The 19,490-nt window shown below is 37.1% G+C and overlaps 2 protein-coding genes across 2 annotated transcripts; both read left to right on the top strand.

Annotated features, from left to right (window-relative positions):
* The first annotated feature begins 310 nt into the window (after positions 1–310).
* LOC130429687 (uncharacterized) lies at positions 311–4,510 on the top strand. Its single transcript, XM_056758399.1, has 4 exons — positions 311–737; positions 1,106–1,219; positions 1,584–1,916; positions 2,175–4,510. The coding sequence occupies exons 1-4, from the start codon at positions 311–313 to the stop codon at positions 2,225–2,227; spliced, it is 927 nt and encodes a 308-aa protein (XP_056614377.1). The 3' UTR covers positions 2,228–4,510.
* Positions 4,511–8,090: 3,580 nt separating this feature from the next.
* LOC130429689 (SLAM family member 9-like) lies at positions 8,091–13,129 on the top strand. Its single transcript, XM_056758401.1, has 6 exons — positions 8,091–8,183; positions 8,795–9,112; positions 9,327–9,599; positions 11,237–11,350; positions 11,478–11,545; positions 12,441–13,129. The coding sequence occupies exons 1-6, from the start codon at positions 8,150–8,152 to the stop codon at positions 12,489–12,491; spliced, it is 858 nt and encodes a 285-aa protein (XP_056614379.1). The 5' UTR covers positions 8,091–8,149; the 3' UTR covers positions 12,492–13,129.
* Positions 13,130–19,490: the final 6,361 nt, after the last annotated feature.

The following is a 19,490-nucleotide window of genomic DNA, read 5'->3' on the forward strand; positions in this document are numbered from 1 at the left end:
AAAAGCAAATTCTGTTTCTATTAAATTATGAATAAACAATGATGGATGCCATTTAATTTCGTCAAATTCAAGTTATTTTAGAGAAAATTGTGCTTTTAGTGGCGGGGTACCAACAAATTTGAGCACGTCTGTATCTGTGAACTGTCACATACTGTATTTTAATAGCGTTTAAGTGCCCAATAAGCTCAGATGTTCTCATTGACATATTTTCTGTTGTTAAAATAAGCATAAAAAAGCAATTAAACTCAAATACATTAGGCTTCATGTTAACAGACAATAACTTCAACAAATTGCTTCATCGTCTACCAAAATGAAAATTCTGTCGTCACTTACTCGCCTTCTAGTTTTTCCAAATCTGAATACATGTCTTTGTTCTGATCTCACGCTGATCTCTGTCCATCTTGTAGTTGCTCCAAGTGTTATCAGTGCTGGTGATGTGAAGTCAGTGACTGAGGGAGATTCTGTGACTCTACACACTGATGTCCAAACACAGAGAGATGATCTGATACTGTGGAGGTTTGGAGAGGATGGTGTTCTCATAGCTAAACATGATAAAGAAGACAATAAGAGCTCAATATATGATGCTGATGGGAGATTCAGAGACAGACTGAAGCTGGATCCTCACACTGGATCTCTCATCATCACAAACACTACAACCACAGACACTGGACTTTATAAACTAAAGATCAGCAGCAATAGAGACACAAAATACAAGACATTCAGTGTTTCTGTCAGTGGTGAGTATCTCAGTTCTCTCATATTAATATCAGTTGTGTGTGAATAATTTAGATTAAGATTTCAACTCTTGCTTTTGAGTTTATTGTACTTTGAAAATCTACATGATAGTCAAGAATATGTGTTTATTTAGAGGGGCCATGAGCTAAACAAAAGGCCTCTGCAGAAGAACATCCACACTTTATTTTAAGTATCTTCATGTTTATCCTGCTCACCTAACAGCACATGACATGCAGGGGTCAATGAAACTTTTTTACTGTAGAAACTGTTGATGCTTTTTTTAGAAAATACATTTCTTGTGTTTGTCTTAAACTGACAGGAATATGTGTGTGTTTGATGTGATCTTGAGTCTTTCTCTCTATCATTACAGATGGAGGTCTATCTTCAGGAGGTGTAGCTGGAATAGTGTTTGGTGTCCTGCTGTGTATTGTTGTTGGTGTGTTTGTGTTTCTCCGCATTAATTATGAACGTCAGAAACAAATGGGTGAGTTTTAATTTGAGCTTTCTATTAAACTGCGCCGGAATTTGTTTGTAAGCGGACTCAGACCCATCTTTCCAGTGATCTCGGTCCTCTTGTTTGGTGCGCACCAGGGTTCTGATGTCAGCGTTCACACTTACACAAATAAACCGCACTAACAGAGCAATCGCACCAGAGTTTGTTTTAATCGAACCAAACATGGCATTTGTGAACACACCCTTACAGTACATTCAGGTCACACATTACCTGCATGTCAGAACTCTGACCTTTGTGTTTCTCTTGACAATGTTGATGATCTCTACCTGTTAACTGGATTATAATGTTCATATTTCTTTCTCTTGTGTTTCTCTTCTATGTGCTGCTGTAACAGTTAAAGAAAAGACAGTGATTGAGAACGAGAGTTCTGTCACTCTTGAGACTGATGTCACTGAACTCCAGTCTGATGATGTGATCGAGTGGAGCTTTAGAGATAAAGTGATAGTCATATTCAGTATGAACAACAAGCTCTTTACTGATGAACAGAGACTCAGAGACAGACTGCAGGTGGATGATCAGACTGGATCTCTCATCATCACAAACATCAGAACAGAAGACGCTGGACTGTATAAAGTAAAGATCAGCAGCAGCAGTCGACTGAAATCATTCCTTCAGTTCATCACCGGTGGAGGACCATCATACTATCAGTTCAGTGTTATTGTCACAGGTAAGACTCTCGGGTCTATTGACATAACTCGTACCTTCAATTGTCTTGGTCAATCCTAGTCTGGTATAAATCTTGAGTAGTATTAAATACTTCATATCTTCAAAGAATATTTAGTTTGATCTTGGGCTTCACTGTTAAGTTTAATGGCTATTGATTATGACATATTCACTGGTTGTAAAGTATAATAAACATGCTGAAGTGGAATTAAAAACCCAACTTCTGAACTGACAAAATAATCCTGTTTATTACTGTTTCAAGCGCTCCACCATAATCCCCATCCCAAAGAAACCCAAAATCACAGGACTGAATGACTACAGAACCGTCGCTCTCACATCTGTGGTAATGAAGTCATTTGAGAGACTTGTATTGGCTTATCTGAAGGACATCACAGAACCCTTACTGGACCCCCTGCAGTTTCCCTACAGAGCAAACAGGTCTGTTGAGGATGCAGTTAACATGGGGCTGCATTTTGTCCTGAAACATCTGGATAGATCAGGGATCTATGTAAGGATCCTTTTTGTGGACTTCAGCTCTGCTTTCAACACCATCATCCCATCACTGCTCCAGACAAAGTTAACCCATCTGTTCCTGGCTCTATCTGTCAGTGGATCACCAGCTTTCTGACAGACAGGCAACAGTTAGTGAGAAAGGGGAAACTCACATCCAGCACTCGCACAATCAGCACTGGCGCCCCCCAGGGATGCGTTCTCTCCCCACTGCTCTTCTCCCTGTACACAAATGACTGCACTTCCCAGGACCCTTCTGTAAGACTTCTGAAGTTCGCAGACGACACCACACTCATTGGCCTCATCCAGGATGGTGATGAATCTGCTTACAGACAGGAGGTTGAGCAGCTGTCTGTCTGGTGCAGTCATAACAACTTGGAGCTGAACACGCTTAAAACAGTGGAGACGATTGTGGATTTCAGGAGAAACCCCCCTGCACTCCCCCCTCTCACTACATGAACAGCACTGTGGCAGCAGTGGAGTCATTTAGGTTCCCGGGCACCACGATCTCTCAGGACCTGAAGTGGGACGATCACATTGGCTCTATTGCTAAAAAAGCCCAGCAGAGGTTGTACTTCTTACATCAGCTGAAGAAGTTCATCCTACCACAAGCTCTATTAAAACAGTTTTACTCATCAGTCATAGAGTCTGTCCTCTGCACATCCATCACTGTCTGGTTTGGCTCAGCCACAAAGTCAGACCTCAGAAGACTACAGAGGACGGTTCGGACTGCTGAGAAGATCATTGGTGCTCCCTTGACCACCCTCTAAGAACTGTATACATCCAGAGTGAGGAAAAGGGCTCAGAAGATCACCCTGGACCTCTCACATCCAAGCCATCATCTCTTCACAATGCTGCCGTCTGGTCGGCGCTACAGAGCACTGAGCAGCAAAACAACCAGACACTAAAATAGCTTCTTCCCTCAGGCCATCTACCTCTTGAACAGTTAAAAATTTTTTTTTTTTTTCTTGTGTACAAAACTTCTTATGTGCAATTAATTCTGTGCAATAATAATAAAGTGCAATCTTCAATATCCTTCAGATAATACACTATCTATTTTTTATACAACTTTTTCTGTAAATTATATTTCATCTTGCTGTATATAACACTTTTACTGAAATAGTCTATTCTATTTTTTACTTAATTTTTTTTTACTTTTTAACTTTACTCTCTATAGCCTCACTCTTATGTTTATTGTATCGTATTTCTTAATTTTTATACCCATTGGCCCTTATTTAAGTCAGCTGTGTAACTTTTGTATTGTTTGATGGTCTCTGTGTTGTTGCTTATTCTGTGTACTGGATGCTCCTGTCACCAAAACAAATTCCTTTTATGTGCAAACAAACTTGGCATAAAAGCTCTTTCTGATTCTAATTCTGATTCTGATTAGTCGTGCATCATTTTGGATCCTTAGGATCCAAACAGGAATGAATTTAGAAGCCACCAAAAACTTCCATGTGTTTCCTATTTAAAGACGGTTACCTATGTAGTTACACGAGTAAGTATGGTAACACAAAATCAAACGTGGAGATTTTCTGAGCAGATAAAAGATTTAGTGGAACAGACTGAAAGCTCACGCGCAGAATAGACGATATTCTATTGGAGCAAAACGAGAACTGCAGCGTTTGTCAACAGAACTTATGTGGGATAACAGAAGCTAGACATAAAACTGGGTCACTAGGTCAATTGATGGAGGATGTACAACCTGCTGGGCATTTTATTTGCTAGCTGACAATCTATTTAAATCTATTGTTTCTATTAAGTGTGTTTAAGTGTTTGCTTACAAGAGATAATCTTTTAGAAGTAAATAGGGATTAAGGGACCTTTAAATAGTGTTTGTGCGATGGCCTCAGTGGTCGTTTCCAGAAAAGATGTAAATCCAACGGCCTGTGGGCATGATGTCTGAAGCTGTGACTAGTCTGAACCAAACATAATAGGCTATGTTTACATTTTTATTGTGCGTTTAATTGAAAGAAGTAGGTGTTAAATGCAGAAGATTCTCTCCTTTAGTTCATATAGTGTATGAAGTGACTTCAGTCTGACATTCATTGGTTAATCAAGTCTTGTTCATTATTTAAGTGCTCCACAATAAACCGCTTCATTTCAAAGCAAGTTTCACTTTTCTTCTTAGCTTTCTTTAAGAATCTGATTTTGTGACACAAAAAATTAAGAAAAAAAGAGATGTACATTTATTATAAATCATAAACTGATTTATTTATTGACAGTAAGAAATGATTAGAAATAGTTTTCATCGTGTGCTTCCTTGTTTAACCGCTAGATGGAGCTACAGACGACAGCATGAGGAGAACCTGACGTTGACTGCAGTTAACCACCTGAGAACATGACCAAGACTACAAACCTCAAAGTGTCTTTATACACTGTAAAATGTTGATGCTAGAATTTACAAATAAGTTGTGAAGTCGCCGAAGTCGTAACATTTGTATTTCTTCAGCTCTTCAAGTGAATGAATGTCCATTGGCCGTTTGTTTGTTTACATCATTTTCACCTGCTGGCGGAAACAGGTACTGTTGACATTTCGTTTCCCTGATATCACACATACATACATTTTATGTCTTCATTTATATCGGCAAGACATCTTCAAGACATTGTTTTCTCATCTACAATACGTCTCTGAGACGACATCTATAAGACGTCTGTAGGATGTTCATGATGCAAAACATTTTTTACATGAAAAATAAAGGTACAAGATCACAGACAAACTTAAGTCAAAACCCTCTGGTGGCCAAAGAGTGTAAAACAATGCGAAAAATGACTTTCTAACTTAGTCTTTTTTTCTTATTTTCCAGTTAAAATGTCTATAAATTCTTAAATCAAGATACATTTTCTCGATGAGTAAAATGACCTAAGAAAATAAGTGTTGTTTTTGGGGAAAAATATGAAATTTCAGTGAATTAGTGCTTTAAACAAGCAAAAAAATCTGCCAATGTGGTAAGAAAAATAATCTTAACAAGATTTAAAAACAAGATTTATTTTCTTAGGTGAGTATGCTCATCAAGAAAATGCTTCTTGATTCAAGAATTTTTAGACATTTTTACTTGAAAACAAGAAATGATGCACTATATTTGCAGCAAAGGCTTTGAAATAAAGGTGAAGAAAAAAACGACTTCCACAGACTATAATATAGAATAGCTCTGATAAGAATAGTTCACGAATAGATGGAAGTGGCAAAGAACCTGAATAAATAAAAAACGTCAATACACTTTTGTTACACCTACAGACCACAGGGGCCACCGGTTATATCACACAATGAATACTCAAAGAAGTGCACACTCACACTATCACAAGAGAAAACAAAAGTTCACTTCAGATTCCAGACAACAATAACCACCCAAAATCAAATCACTACACCTATACTCCCTCACCTTGGCAGAATAATTTATGTGGCATAGAAGTGAGAACCCCACAGTTCATTGTTACACAACTGATAACAAACAAACAAAACAAACAAACAAAGTAGGCAAAAATCAACAATAACTCAAATCACAACACATGTTTATCCAAACAGACACTAAAACACAAGGCAGATATACACATTAAAACAAAGCAAACTCACTTTACAACATTTTCTGACGAGGCATCACCAATTCAGTTCTGTTACTCAATGGTCTTTTCATCAGCTCTTACACAGCCTTGAGTTCTCACACCACATGGTGCTTCAAAGAGGAAGTCCCTAAAATTGGACTTCTTTTTATGACAATCTGACCTGTGGGATTTGTAGTCCATCTCATTTGTAGTCCCTTTATCTTCTACCCCATTACACTTCGTTAACTCTCCTGTGGGCGGTCTGTTAATCGTGCCCTTGTCCACTAGAGGGTGCTGTGCTGCAGTAAACACAAATAGTGGATTGATAGGTGATGATTTTAGAACACGTGACCTGATTTTGGTGGCTTAAGGGGGATTGTTTTGTGTACCTCTCAACACCAAGCTAGTCCATCTGGCCCTGTTTGTTGTCTGCAGCCTATATGTGACCCTGGATCACAAAACCAGTCTTAAGTAGCACGGTAACATTTTTAGGAAAAGCCAAAATACATTGTATGGGTAAAAATTATCGATTTTTCTTTTTTTTGCCAAAAATCATTAGGATATTAAGTACGGATCATGGTCCATGAAGATAGTCATTTTCCTATCGTAAATATATCAAAACTTTATTTTTGTAAGTGGATGGCCTGCCACAAAGCCTCTTATTAACAACTTCAAAGGTAATTTTCTCAATATTTAGATTTGTTGGCACTCTCAGATTCCTCAGTTTTAAACGGTTGTATATACGCCAGATAATGTCATATCCGAACAACTCATACATCAAGAGAAAGCTTGTTTATTCAACTTTCGGATGATGTTATGAAAAATTGACCGATAAGATTGGTTTTGTCGTCATTGGTCACAATTGTTATTTGTTATATATTGTTGTTTGTGTCTTTTTTGTTAATAGAGGTTTTCTGTTAAATGTAGTTATGTTGCTTTAGTCAGGTGTTCATTTTTTATAATTTTGTTTAATAAATCAATTGAAGTATTGTATGAGCACTGATTTGGTCTCGATCCGGAGCTTCTTTTGCAGCCCAGCTAATACAGGTACGTCTGCTGAACATCTATGCAATAGCAGTTTTTTATCCATTCATAATCTGAAACATTTTACAGACGTTTTATGCTTATATGACATTTGACAGCAGACGCCTCCGAGACATATTGCAAATGAGCAAACTATGCATTGCAGATGTCTTCCAGATGTAAATGCAGACCTCATGTAGTGTGCTATCAGGGAGACCTTAGAAATCTGCCACCGCAAAATCCACCCAAAATGAACAAAGTGTGAGCTTGACATTAGAGTTCAATGGGTGTTGGTTTCTCCATTTTGCGACGGCCCAGAGTCAAAGGAAATGGATGAGATGTTAAAACTCATAACTCTTTGTGGTTTATTTCATCTTCATAAATGTAAAGTATGTTGATTTGAAACTATTCTGATCCTCTATCTTCTTCGCTTCATAAGAAAGCTATAAAAACTGCCCTACTAATGTAAAAACTGGGCTTTCCTTGAGAGGATTACTGCCTCTTGATTCTTGAAATATCATTTTGTATATAAATATGTATTGTGATTGATGTCTTTGTTTAATTTTGTTCAGTTTGCTATATTAATTCCTTTTTGTATTATATTTGTTGTGTATCTTTATGTTCAATAAAGAAGTATCTAGTTATTTATGTCTGTGTTTCGCCAGTCTTTTCGTATTCTTAAGGTCTATGACTGTCGGAAAGCCAACGTAATATGCACATCAGACATCTGTTGGACTGTAGTGTGATCTTTGATATTGCATGAACGAAAGCCGGTTTTCCGTATAAAAAGCATAAATTTCAAATTCACAAATTGAAACATAGCATGATGTTTCTTTTTTATTAGTTTGAACGCTAATAAAGGATAATAAACGTATACAAAATCAAGTATGAGAAAAAATTAGCTGAGCTATTTTCAAGATGTCTTGCACACCTTTCTGTTGTCACACTTGCCTCGCTGCAAAGAGTTATGAGTCATATGATTGAGCTCTTCAGAAGCTGAAAGTGTGACCTGACCACTGTGTTGTTGACTCCTCCCTCCTCTGCATTCTGCAGCCAAAAATCACATCTAAAGGGAATTATTAGTTATCAAAAGTGTCAGGACCCCATCGGTTGTTCGGTTATTTATTTTTTGTTGTAAAAGCTTTTTCTGAATGTGACATAATGTTCTTCTGTTTGTGTTTGTGGAGTATGTTTGGTAAGTTGTTTTTATATTTTAGTGCAGAATAACTCACGGATCAAACAATCATACACTTTTAAACTTTGCTGTAGTTTTGAAGCAGGTTTGCCAGTAACTTACTGTAGATTTTGTTTTAAACGTAAACTTAACTCGCTCTTATATCTTCTTTCATTAATCAAGACAGAATTTCTTATGTCACTTTTCTTTTTATGTAAATGTATCGTCATTTATGAAGTTTTGGTTATTTTTACTAGAAAACAAATAAAATCATCAGGGAGAATTAGATTTTGTTGTGTAATGCCAGTAATGAGACAAGTCTCCTTCTCGCTCATTTTGAATATTAAAAGTCAAAGCGTTTAGTTTAATTAACAACAGGACTATTAGGAAAATATTTAGTAGTTTTCAAATCTACAGTAAGTTACTGGCAAAACTGATGTAAAATTACAGTAAAGTTCACATTGTAGACTGATCTGTGAGCCTGTTAATCTATCAACCAAACAAACAATATGAGATTATAATACCTGTTGTTAATTTATACACTTCTGTGTAGTTTGTCAGGACACGTTGCACTGATGATCACAGACTTATCAAACGTAAAAGTACTGTGAGTGTTGTTGTGTATTTTTCAGGTGTGTTTGTTTGTGTCTCCGTGTCAGTGACTGAAGGAGATTGTGTTACTTTGTTTGTGAATCTGACTGAATCACAGATGAAGAATGGAATCTCCTGGAAGTTTGGAGCTTATGAAAGTGTCATCGCTGATATCAAGAGTGGACAGATCACTGTATCTGATAATAAACCTGATAACAGATTCAAAGACAAACTACAACTAAACAAACATACTGGAGATCTGAGACTCACAAACACAAGCGTCACACACACTGGACTTTATCAAATGAGCAACATCAAGACAGACCAACAACTCGCAACATTCAATCTTACCGTCTATGGTGTGTTGAAAAGATTATTGTTTTATATATAAATATGATATATATTCACATTTTTATGTATCAAATCTACTTAACAACATGTTTCTCGCTTGAACCTTATCAAACATTGTTGATTTTATTTACTTTATATTTTAATACTTAAATATATATTTATTATATTTACTTATTTGTATTAAAATGGAAATGTACTATTTTATTCTTCATTATTTTCCAGCTCGTCTGCCTCTTCCTGTTATCTCAAGAGTTTCATCATTATCAGAAAGTTCAAACTGTTCTGTGTTGTGTTCAATGACGAATGTGTCACATGATGTGAGTGTCTCCTGGTACAAAGGAAAGAGTTTATTGTCCAGCATCAGTGTGTCTGATCACATCACTAGCATCTCTCTTCATCTGGAGTGTCTGAATGATTCTTACACATGTGTAGTGAACAATCCCATCACAAACCAGACTCAACATCTCAATACTGATGTCTGTCACAAGTGTTCAGGTGAGGACATTTACAGTCAGGTCCATAAATATTGGGACATCGACACAATTCTCACATTTTTGGCTCTATACACCACCACAATGGATTTCAAATGAACCGAAGAAGATGTGCTTTAACTGCAGACTGTCAGCTTTAATTTGAGGGTATTTACATCCAAATCAGGTGAACGGTGTAGAAATTACAACAGTTTGCATATGTGCCTCCCACTTGTTAAGGGACCGAAAGTAACGGGACAGTTGGGTTCTCAGCTGTTCCATGGCCAGGTGTGTGTTATTCCCTCACTATCCCAATTACATTGAGCAGATGAAAGGTCCAGAGTTCATTTCAAGTGTGCTATTTGCATTTGGAATCTGTTGCTGTCAACTGTCAAGATGAGATCCAAAGAGCTGTCACTATCAGTGAAGCAAGCCATCATTAGACTGAAAAAACAAAACAAACCCATCAGAGAGATAGAAAAAACATTAGGCGTGGCCACACACACCACACACACTGTGGTGGATGACCGAAGAATTCTTTCCCTGGTGAAGAAAACAGCCTTCACAACAGTTAGCCAGATCAAGAACACTCTTCAGGAGGAGGTGTATGTGTGCAAGTCAACAATCAAGAGACGACTTCACCAGAGTGAATACAGAGGGTTCAACACAAGATGTAAACCATTGGTGAGCCTCAAAAACAGGAAAGCCAGATTAGAGTTTGCCTAACAACATCTAAACAAGCCTTCACAGTTCTAAACCACATCCTGTGGACAGATGCGACCAAGATCAACATGTACCAGAGTGATGGGAAGAGAAGAGTATGGAGAAGGAAAGGAACTGCTCATGATCCTAAGCATACCACCTCATCAGTGAAGCATGGTGGTGGTAGTGTCATGGCGTGGGCATGTATGGCTGCCAGTGGAACTGGTTCTCTTGTATTTATTGATGATGTGACTGCTGACAAAAGCAGCAGCATAAATTCTGAAGTGTTTCGGGCAATATTATCTGCTCATATTCAGCCAAATGCTTCAGAACTCATTGGACGGCACTTCACAGTGCAGATGGACAATGACCCAAATCATACTACAAAAGCAACCAAAGAGTTTTTGAAGGGAAAGAAGTGTACTGTTATGCAATGGCCAAGACAATCACCTGACCTGAATCTGATTGAGCATGCATTTCACTTGCTGAAGACACAACTGAAGGGAAAATGGCCCTGCAGGAACTGAAGACGGTTGCAGTAGAGGCCTGGCAGAGCATCACCAGGGATGAAACCCAGCGTCTGGTAATGTCTATGCGTTCCAGACTTCAGACTGTAATTGACTGCAAAGTGAAAGTTTGATTTATGATTATTATTCTGTCCCATTACTTTTGGTCCCTTAACAAGTGGGAGGCACATATGCAAACTGTTGTAATTCCTACACCGTTCACCTGATTTGGATGCAAATACCCTCAAATTAAAGCTGACAGTCTGCAGTTAAAGCACATGTTGTTCATTTCGTTTGTAATCCATTGTGGTGGTGTATAGAGCCAAACATGTGAGAATTGTGTCGATGTCCCAATATTTATGGACCTGACTTCATTATTATTAGTGTTTACTTACGGATGTAAGAATAGACATAGAGATTGAACTACAGTAATGTCTCTTATTTGTCATTACAGAACCGAATCTCCCCTTCAGTCGTACAGTTCCTCTCTCTTGTGCTGTTGTTATTTCTGTGATGATTGCAGCTGCACTTCTGATCGTCTGCATCTACAGGAAACACAGACAACATGGTGCGTGGAAGCGACACCTGACACATGTGCAGAACTAATGTGGTTTTGTAAAGACTCTGTGTTAAAGGTAGAAGTACAAATGGTTCGTGAACATCTTTCTATTAATACATGATTGTTTTTGCAACAGTTCACATCAGCGAGCAGGAGATCACATACGCAGAGCCAAAATTCCGCAAAAGACAAACACATAAACCGGTGAGATCATTCATGTGTGTGTTGTGTGTCTTATTTCTGCATATTCACTATTCTGTCATTATCACACGGGGAATACTTGATTATGATTGGCCAGTAGTGACATCCCAAGTTCAGTTAATCCCTGATGAAAACACACGGTCATCAGGGTGCTGCGTGTCATTTTGATCAGTGTAGTTTAATATTACACAGAAATTTACAAAAAAAAACGATGTCTTATTAATAACATTAGAGATTGTTTTTGCAAATGATTGAAGGTGTTGTTAGGGACTAGTGGAGTAACACCATCAGCCACCATTTATTCACAATACAACACTTGCTAGTAGGAGCTACTTAATCTATTTAGTCAATTTTACTTATTTTGTAAAAGTTTTTACGAAGTTAAAATTGAAAAACTCTACTCAAATAAACAAGAAATGTAAATCCTACTTATTGTTTTATAGTGTAGCTATGTATCAGTGCAGCTTCATGAAGTTATATTTTGTGAATGTTTTGTTTACGTTAAGCGTGTTGTGTAGTGATATGCTTCCACATTTTACATTCATCCGTCCTAAAGTCTATAACCTGGAAACAGATCGAGTTCAGACATCTTTTAAGACAAACTCTTTTAGGACGAATTTGCACTTTGAGGAGATGAATGAGGAATGACGAAACTTTCTGAGAAGTCACGAGAGAGGACGCAAAAGTGTATTCTTAGTGGAAGTATGAAGTAAATAAACTGAGATCAAAGTGTGTCGCAACACAACAATTCACCATAAAAGAGCTATGACGCTGCACCAGAGTCTTTGAAAAAGAGTTGCGACACAGTTTGATATCAAGCCACAACCAATCAGAATCAAGGACTGGAACTATGCGCTTAATATCATATTTAACACATGTTTTGTTTTTGTGTCTGCAGATATGTGCAGTGGAGGATGATGTGGTGTATGCTGCAGTCATGACAAGATGATCAAACGTTGTTGCTGGACGTTCACGTTACAGTAGATATCTCTTCTTAATAAATCTTCATTAATGCTTATGTCCCACACACAGATGCATAGTTGTGTTGAGAAAAGGGCCCTACACAATCTTTTGCTATAAAATTAGAAGCACACAACCCTCTAGAATGTCATTATATGATATGGCATTGAGATTTGTACTCGTGAAACGGAGGGGACATCCCAATTGTTTTGGCAGTATTTTTGGCAGTCTCAAGTCAAAATCTTGTATTTCCATGTCATCATCCAGTCAGTTAAGAATACAGCTTCCGTAGTATTTTTTATAGATATACATTTTGGCATTTCTGCCTTTATTTGTACAGTTTTAGTAAAAGAGAGGACAAGAACAGAAGTGGGATCTAGAAAGGACCACAAGATGGAAATCAAGCCCGGGTTGCCCCATGCCCAACCTAACCACGTATCGGAGCATTGCCCACGAGTCTATCGGCTCAGACACCTCCATAGTTTTTTTTACTTTCCTTGTGTGTGTGTTTCATGTAAAATATGCAATAGTTCATCATCTAGGGGATCAAGTTTACCATCTCTACTTACCAGATTATTTTCACCCGGTTCCTGTTGTACTACATATAAACTTCCGTTGTGGTTTTTCATTCTCGTGTCTGTCTGGATCATTCTGTGACAATAATAAACTGAACTGCTATATGTATAACTGCACTTTGTTTTATCTAGTTTCACGTCATGGGACTGCACAAACTCAGGAACAAATGTGTAGTACAATACAAAAGTCACTTTGGATAAAAGCGTCTATCAAATGCAAAAAAAATGAAATGAAACTTTCATCATCCAGAGTAGTGTTATTATACATTTTATGACCCAGCTATAGGTGTACATGTTGAAAGTACGATAAAAATGTAATTAAATTTCATTTGTAGAAGTGTTCTCATGAGGCTAAGCTATCTATCCTGTCCACCCGAGCAACGGCTTCATTCTTCACATCAAACAACAAAACATTTGCAATGTGTGTGATGTCAAACTTAATCTTTCATATTCCTCGCAGTCAAAGCATTTAGATTCCAAAACCCAAACATAATCTTCCTAGACCTATCATTTTTATTCAATGAGTCAAACTTTCTAACATCTACTTTTAAAAGCATTAAACTCATGAGTTCAAGTGGTTGTGGTGTGAAAATCTTAGCATAACGGTTACTATCAAAAGTGGAAAAACAAATTCTGTGTGAAAAAATACACCAGCAGAGCTGTGAAAACTAAACTTTCCACAACCACAAGCAACAAAGACCAAAATAATGATGTGTTCTTCAGTTTATTTTCCACACACAACTTCTGTTGACCTCTATCTTTCAAAACGGTTGGACTTCATCTTCATGACATTCCTGCCTTGTGTGTCTTCAAATAACATACTCGGGTTCATCTCTTTATAGATATTTGTGTTTCATGTATCTGTCGAATGCAGATTTGAGGTCTGTGGTTTACACAAACACACCAGGGGCGGACTGGCCTGGCGTATGGGGACTTAAAAGTAATTAATTTTAAATAGACTTTGGGTTAACTTAAAATGTTGAGTTCATTCAATTCATTTCATGCAAACTCATTATGTTTAACATTATGTTAACTAATATTTCTAAATTGAATAAATTCAAAATTTTACGACAGCCAAGCTACTTATTTTAGATCGGGTGTATAAAAAGGGATCTCCCCAGTTCGCAAAGCGCAAGCGGTGCCGTACCGCAATCTAAACACATTTAACCGACAGACATGCCACTTTTTAGTCAATGGAGGAGAAATGTACATTCTGTAGTAAAAACTACGATACAAACTCTTATTTGCTCTTGTCGTTTTCAACGTTCCCCAAATACGACCTCGTGGAGCGTTTCCTAAAATAGCTCCTATTAGCTTTTGGCTACCGTTGTTAGAAAATGACATATTAGGCTATTATTTTACAATGATGACACGTATTGGAGTGTGATTCGCACTTTAAACTGTCAGGATGAACTGTATTTCATTCCATCACTATTTATCCATTCAACTGGGCTCATCAACCATCACATCTTCCAGAAGGACCAAAAACCTGGGAGTGGTGATCGATGATCAGCTTACCTTCACAGATCAGGTTGCCAGCAACACTTGGTCCTGAAGATTCATCCTTTACAATATCAGGAAAATTAGAACTTTCCTATCTGAGCATGCAACACAAGTCCTAGTCCAGACTCTTGTACTGTCCAGACTGGACTATTGTAATGCTCTACTAGCTGGACTTCCTGTTTGCGCAACAAAACCTCGAAAGATGATCCAGAATGCAATGGCAAGAGTGGTATTTAATGAACCGAAGAGAGCACACGTCACTCCTCTCTTCATTAAGTTACATTGTCTCCCTATAGTCGCTCGCATCAAATTCAAGACTCTGCTCCTGGACTACAAGACCACCACTGGTTCGGCACCCCCTTATCTTCACTCGCTAATGCAGACGCATGTACCCGCCAAATCCCTACGCATGAAATGAACTCAATGCTGAAATGAGCACCATCTACAGTAAACCTTCATGTCCTGTGCGAACTTCCGGGTTTAACACATTTAAAATGACCAGCAGACGAAGTGATAGGTCAGCTGTGATTGTGAGAAAGCATTGGTTCTCATGTATCTTGTGATCGATTGCGTTATTACATCTGCACTGAATGTGAAGTCTTATTGGCTCTCGATTGCGTCTTGACGTCAGTCTGAACAAGACCTGTCTTTATGCGTTGATGATCCTTGCCTAAAGCCGAGGTCAGACTTGATGTTTTGATGCGTAGCAAAGTTCAGGTTTTGTGAACTCTGACCTGCGAATTCGTGTGACGTGAGTGCGTGTGACCAACAGAAGATCATAACATCATAGCGTGACCTCTCGGTAGAAACAAATCCAAACTGGAGGAATGGCTCATTGCAGTAGTTTCGCATCATCCCTTTTTGTACAACACAACTTTAAGAGGTTACAAAAAACAAATAAGAGAAGCGGCGATAATAGAAACAGAAGCAGATGGTAAAGTTCCGAACAGCCCGAACAAATTTCGAATGCGCAAGTGTAACCGCCACTTAGTTATTTATTTTCTGGCTTCAATTCAGAAGGATTGCAAAGCGACTTGTTTTGTAATATACTGTTTGTTTGTCAATTTATGCAGAACATATCTGCGACTGCACTTTCACAAGGGGTGTGTTTGGTTGAGTAGGATTTAGGTTTTAGGATTGGGGTTGGGTTAGAGGTTCAAACATATCTTTAAAATTGTAAATATTGATTCAATTATTGATATTTTAACAAATTGAAAGAATTAAATCCATAAAAAGTGAACGAGCTAAAGCAAAGGAATAACCGTATTTCATAATGAGCTGCTGGTGCAAGATGGCGCCCATCTTTAATACGTAACTGTTGGTCGTTTTTTGGGGGGAGGACAGACTTGCTCCACCACACACAAGTAAACAGCTGTTAAATACATAACAACTGAAAGTGAGATGAAGAGGAACTACATCATTATTTGTGGTAAAAGCGTATTTTTTCTTAGAAATGATCTGATGGAAAACGGCAGCATCTCAACGTCACAAGAGACACGGACAGATCTGCTTATATGAATGTGTTCATGTGTGAGGGTGAGAAACTGCACACCATCTGAAAAATGACTTTAAAATTGTACAATAAAGATCACAAAGTTCATCAAGTTTTCACAAAAGCACTTTTACTCAGCAATGCTGGTAAATTACTGGTCAAGTCATTCTGGTACATACACAAATGTGCTGTTCACACATTGTCACTTACTTGAGTTTGACGGTAATGTAACTACTTCTTTTACTGGAAAATTGGCAGTACTGACTTCCTCTAAAGGTCCTGTTCACACATGATCTGTATTTTCTTGCAATTTACCAGTTAATAGTGTATGTGTCAAGGAACTAATGTCAAAGTCTTGTAAGAACGGTGACAATAATCAAAAACATTATCATCTACAGTACGTCTGTTTAAAATGTGTTATGTCAGATGAGCAGAACACTTTTAAACTCATTTAGTGTGTGTCTGTTTTATATGTTTGTGTTCTTTATACACACAGAAGATGTTTGTTCATGTGTCTGTAGTTCCAGGAACAACGGAGCTCATGATTGTAAATTGATCTGGAACGCTATCTTATTTAATAAAAAAATCAAAACATGTAAAAACTGTTCTCAGTTCTAGAATCATTGCGATCTTTCACCTACATGTGCTGTCAGGGTTGTGTGATGGAATCTTAAACAGTACCTGTTTCTGCCAGCAGGTGAACATGTAAACAAGAGACCAATGGACGTTCATTCACTCGAACAGCTGAGGAAACACAAATATACCGGCTTCGCCAATTTATATGTAAATTTGCATCAATCTTTTTTGTGTATAAAGACACTTTGTAGTTGTGGTCATGTTCTCAGGTGGTTAAGGAGACACCCCCGCAGTCAACGACATGTTCTCCTCATGAAGACGTCTGTAACTCCATCTAGTGGTTAAACATGGAAACACACACTGACACACTGAAAACTATTTCTATCATTTTTCACTTTATATAACCTCTTAAAAATAAAGGAGCATTGCGATGACATAGAAGATTTTCTAAATTGTTCCACAAAGAACATTTAACCTTCAAAGACTGTTTCACAAAAGGTTCTATCTGGTGAAAAAGGGTTCTTCAGATTATTAAAAGGTAAGAAAGAGATGCTTCTTTAAAGAACCTTTGACTGAATGCTTCTTTGTGAGACCAAATTGGCTCTTATATGAGGTCTCTATGAAGAATCTTTTAAGCATCATTATTTTTAAGAGTGTTTCTAAATAAACTGCTGCTTTCACTACTTACTCTGTTCCATTAAACACATAATAAAAGTGTACAAATGAGCTTATATTGAATTAAATGTCTAGTTTGTGTTCACTGTAATGATTGAGTTTCCTTTTCCTTAAGAAAATCACCACAACAAAACAACACAGTGGAAGAGTTCAGAGTCATTTCACAAGATCATGTTTTCTCTTCAAATCATAAATAGTTTATAGAGAATATTGTTATAAAATGAAGTTATTTTTTGTATCAGAATTTGTGAGTTACTCACCCTTGAAGCAAACTTTGAATATGTTGTATGAGATCTTATCATCACTGCTGATCTGTAGTTTATAAACTCCATCATCTGTCTTTCTGATCTTTGTGATGGTGAGATCTCCAGTCTCATGATTCATCTTCAGTCTGTCTTTGAATCTCACATTATCTGTATATTGTGTGTCTCTGTGTTCTCCATTCATTCTAGTTACCAGACAGGTTACCTTATCAAAGATCCACTTGATCTCACTGCCGCTCTGTATTTTACTCTATTTTACAGCTGTGTTGTGAGATTTCGTGTTTCAATAATTTCGTGTTTCAATAGCAAATGAATCTTATTTTGTAATAAGGTTGGGGGCGTCTTTACACAGTTAGACGTGCTGGAGTCTCATGCTAAACATAGGCAAATGAAGAGTAAAAAAGTGCAAAATGTAGTCTATGTATGCAAAATACACTCTGTCTGTCCTTAAGTCTGTGTGAATGTGTGTTTGTATTTTGCCAAACGTTTTTCTTTTGGATCTTATGTCCATGCACGTTAAGTTAACGTTAAACGTATTTGATGCTAACGCTAACCTAACGTTATCTCTGATGTATTAAGGTAGCGTAATACCTTACTAAAAATTCAACTTAAAAGTTTATACAAGTGATTTTCTCTCTTCATCTATAGATAGTGGTAACTTCAACTGTTTATTAGTCTATGTCATTAGCAGATGCTAATTATGTTAACAGTAGGATTGTATCGACTCATTTTCTATGAGTTTCAAAAAAAGTGTTGGTTGACTAATGCAATCTAAATTGCCTTTATTTGCTATTTTAATTGACATAAAAACGGCAAACTGACTATAAAACAATAAATAATCAGACTTTCATGGATAATGTAAAAAGTGTTGTGTTGACACACACAAACACTGGTTGTGCTGTAAATCTTGTAACCAAACAAGTTTGTATGTACTTTCCATAGAAAAGTTTTCTAATTGACACCTTAAACAACAGTGCTTTCCTCCTTTCAAAGAAAGACTAATCTAAATCAAGATGCTTTCTTTGGGTAAATACAACTGAGCTACAGCATTGTTAATCTTATATTTAGATCATAAGGACTGCATGCATATTTCGTGCCAAATATTGGTGCAGATGTATAAAATAAAAACATACATACTCAATAGCAAAAATACCAAATGTGTAACAAGATGAAGAAGGTTTTGGATGTAAATACTTGTTTGTTATTAAATCAAAGCAAACCTACATCAACCCTAAAACACGGCTCGAACAATGAGAAAACTTAGAACAGCTGATCTTACCAGCATTAAAGCAAGACATTTTGGATAATGGCTTTCTGAACAATTTAACTAAAAATCACAAAGATGTTCTTGAAATTCACATGGTGAGGATACAAACTTCTGTAGTAAAACAGGTCAAAAGTTTTGATCGACACTGTAGATATATAGTGAGAGAACCACGTTGCGTGCAAGTTGTGTATTTGAGGGTTTAATCTCTGTAGCTCGATATGTTTTTTAAACATTTAAAACCCCATTTACAGCATTTCTCAAGACACATTGTATGCATAAATTGCCTATTTTCCTGCACGCAAAAGCCATTTTTAGTTTATTTGTACATTTGTTTGAACTTTAAATCTAGAGTTTTTACACGTAAAAGATATTCTTTAATGCACCCACATTTTCCCAATCACGTTTAATGCACAATCCAGCAAACAAACTGTCAGATCTATCTGTAAAAGCATTGATCACATACAGGAAAATACAGTGGTACTTAAAAAACCTTCTCTTGCTATTATTTTTTATAGGTTCAGTTGGTTTCTGTCAGAAAGGGAATTATATTCAGTGAAAAGCATGCAACACAAGAAAAGGATGACAATTATACAAAACATCCCCAGTTGATTCATCTTATACTTTGTTTGTGGAAAGT

Source organism: Triplophysa dalaica, chromosome 10 (genome assembly GCF_015846415.1).
Source record: "Triplophysa dalaica isolate WHDGS20190420 chromosome 10, ASM1584641v1, whole genome shotgun sequence".
In the NCBI taxonomy this organism is placed as follows: domain Eukaryota; kingdom Metazoa; phylum Chordata; class Actinopteri; order Cypriniformes; family Nemacheilidae; genus Triplophysa; species Triplophysa dalaica.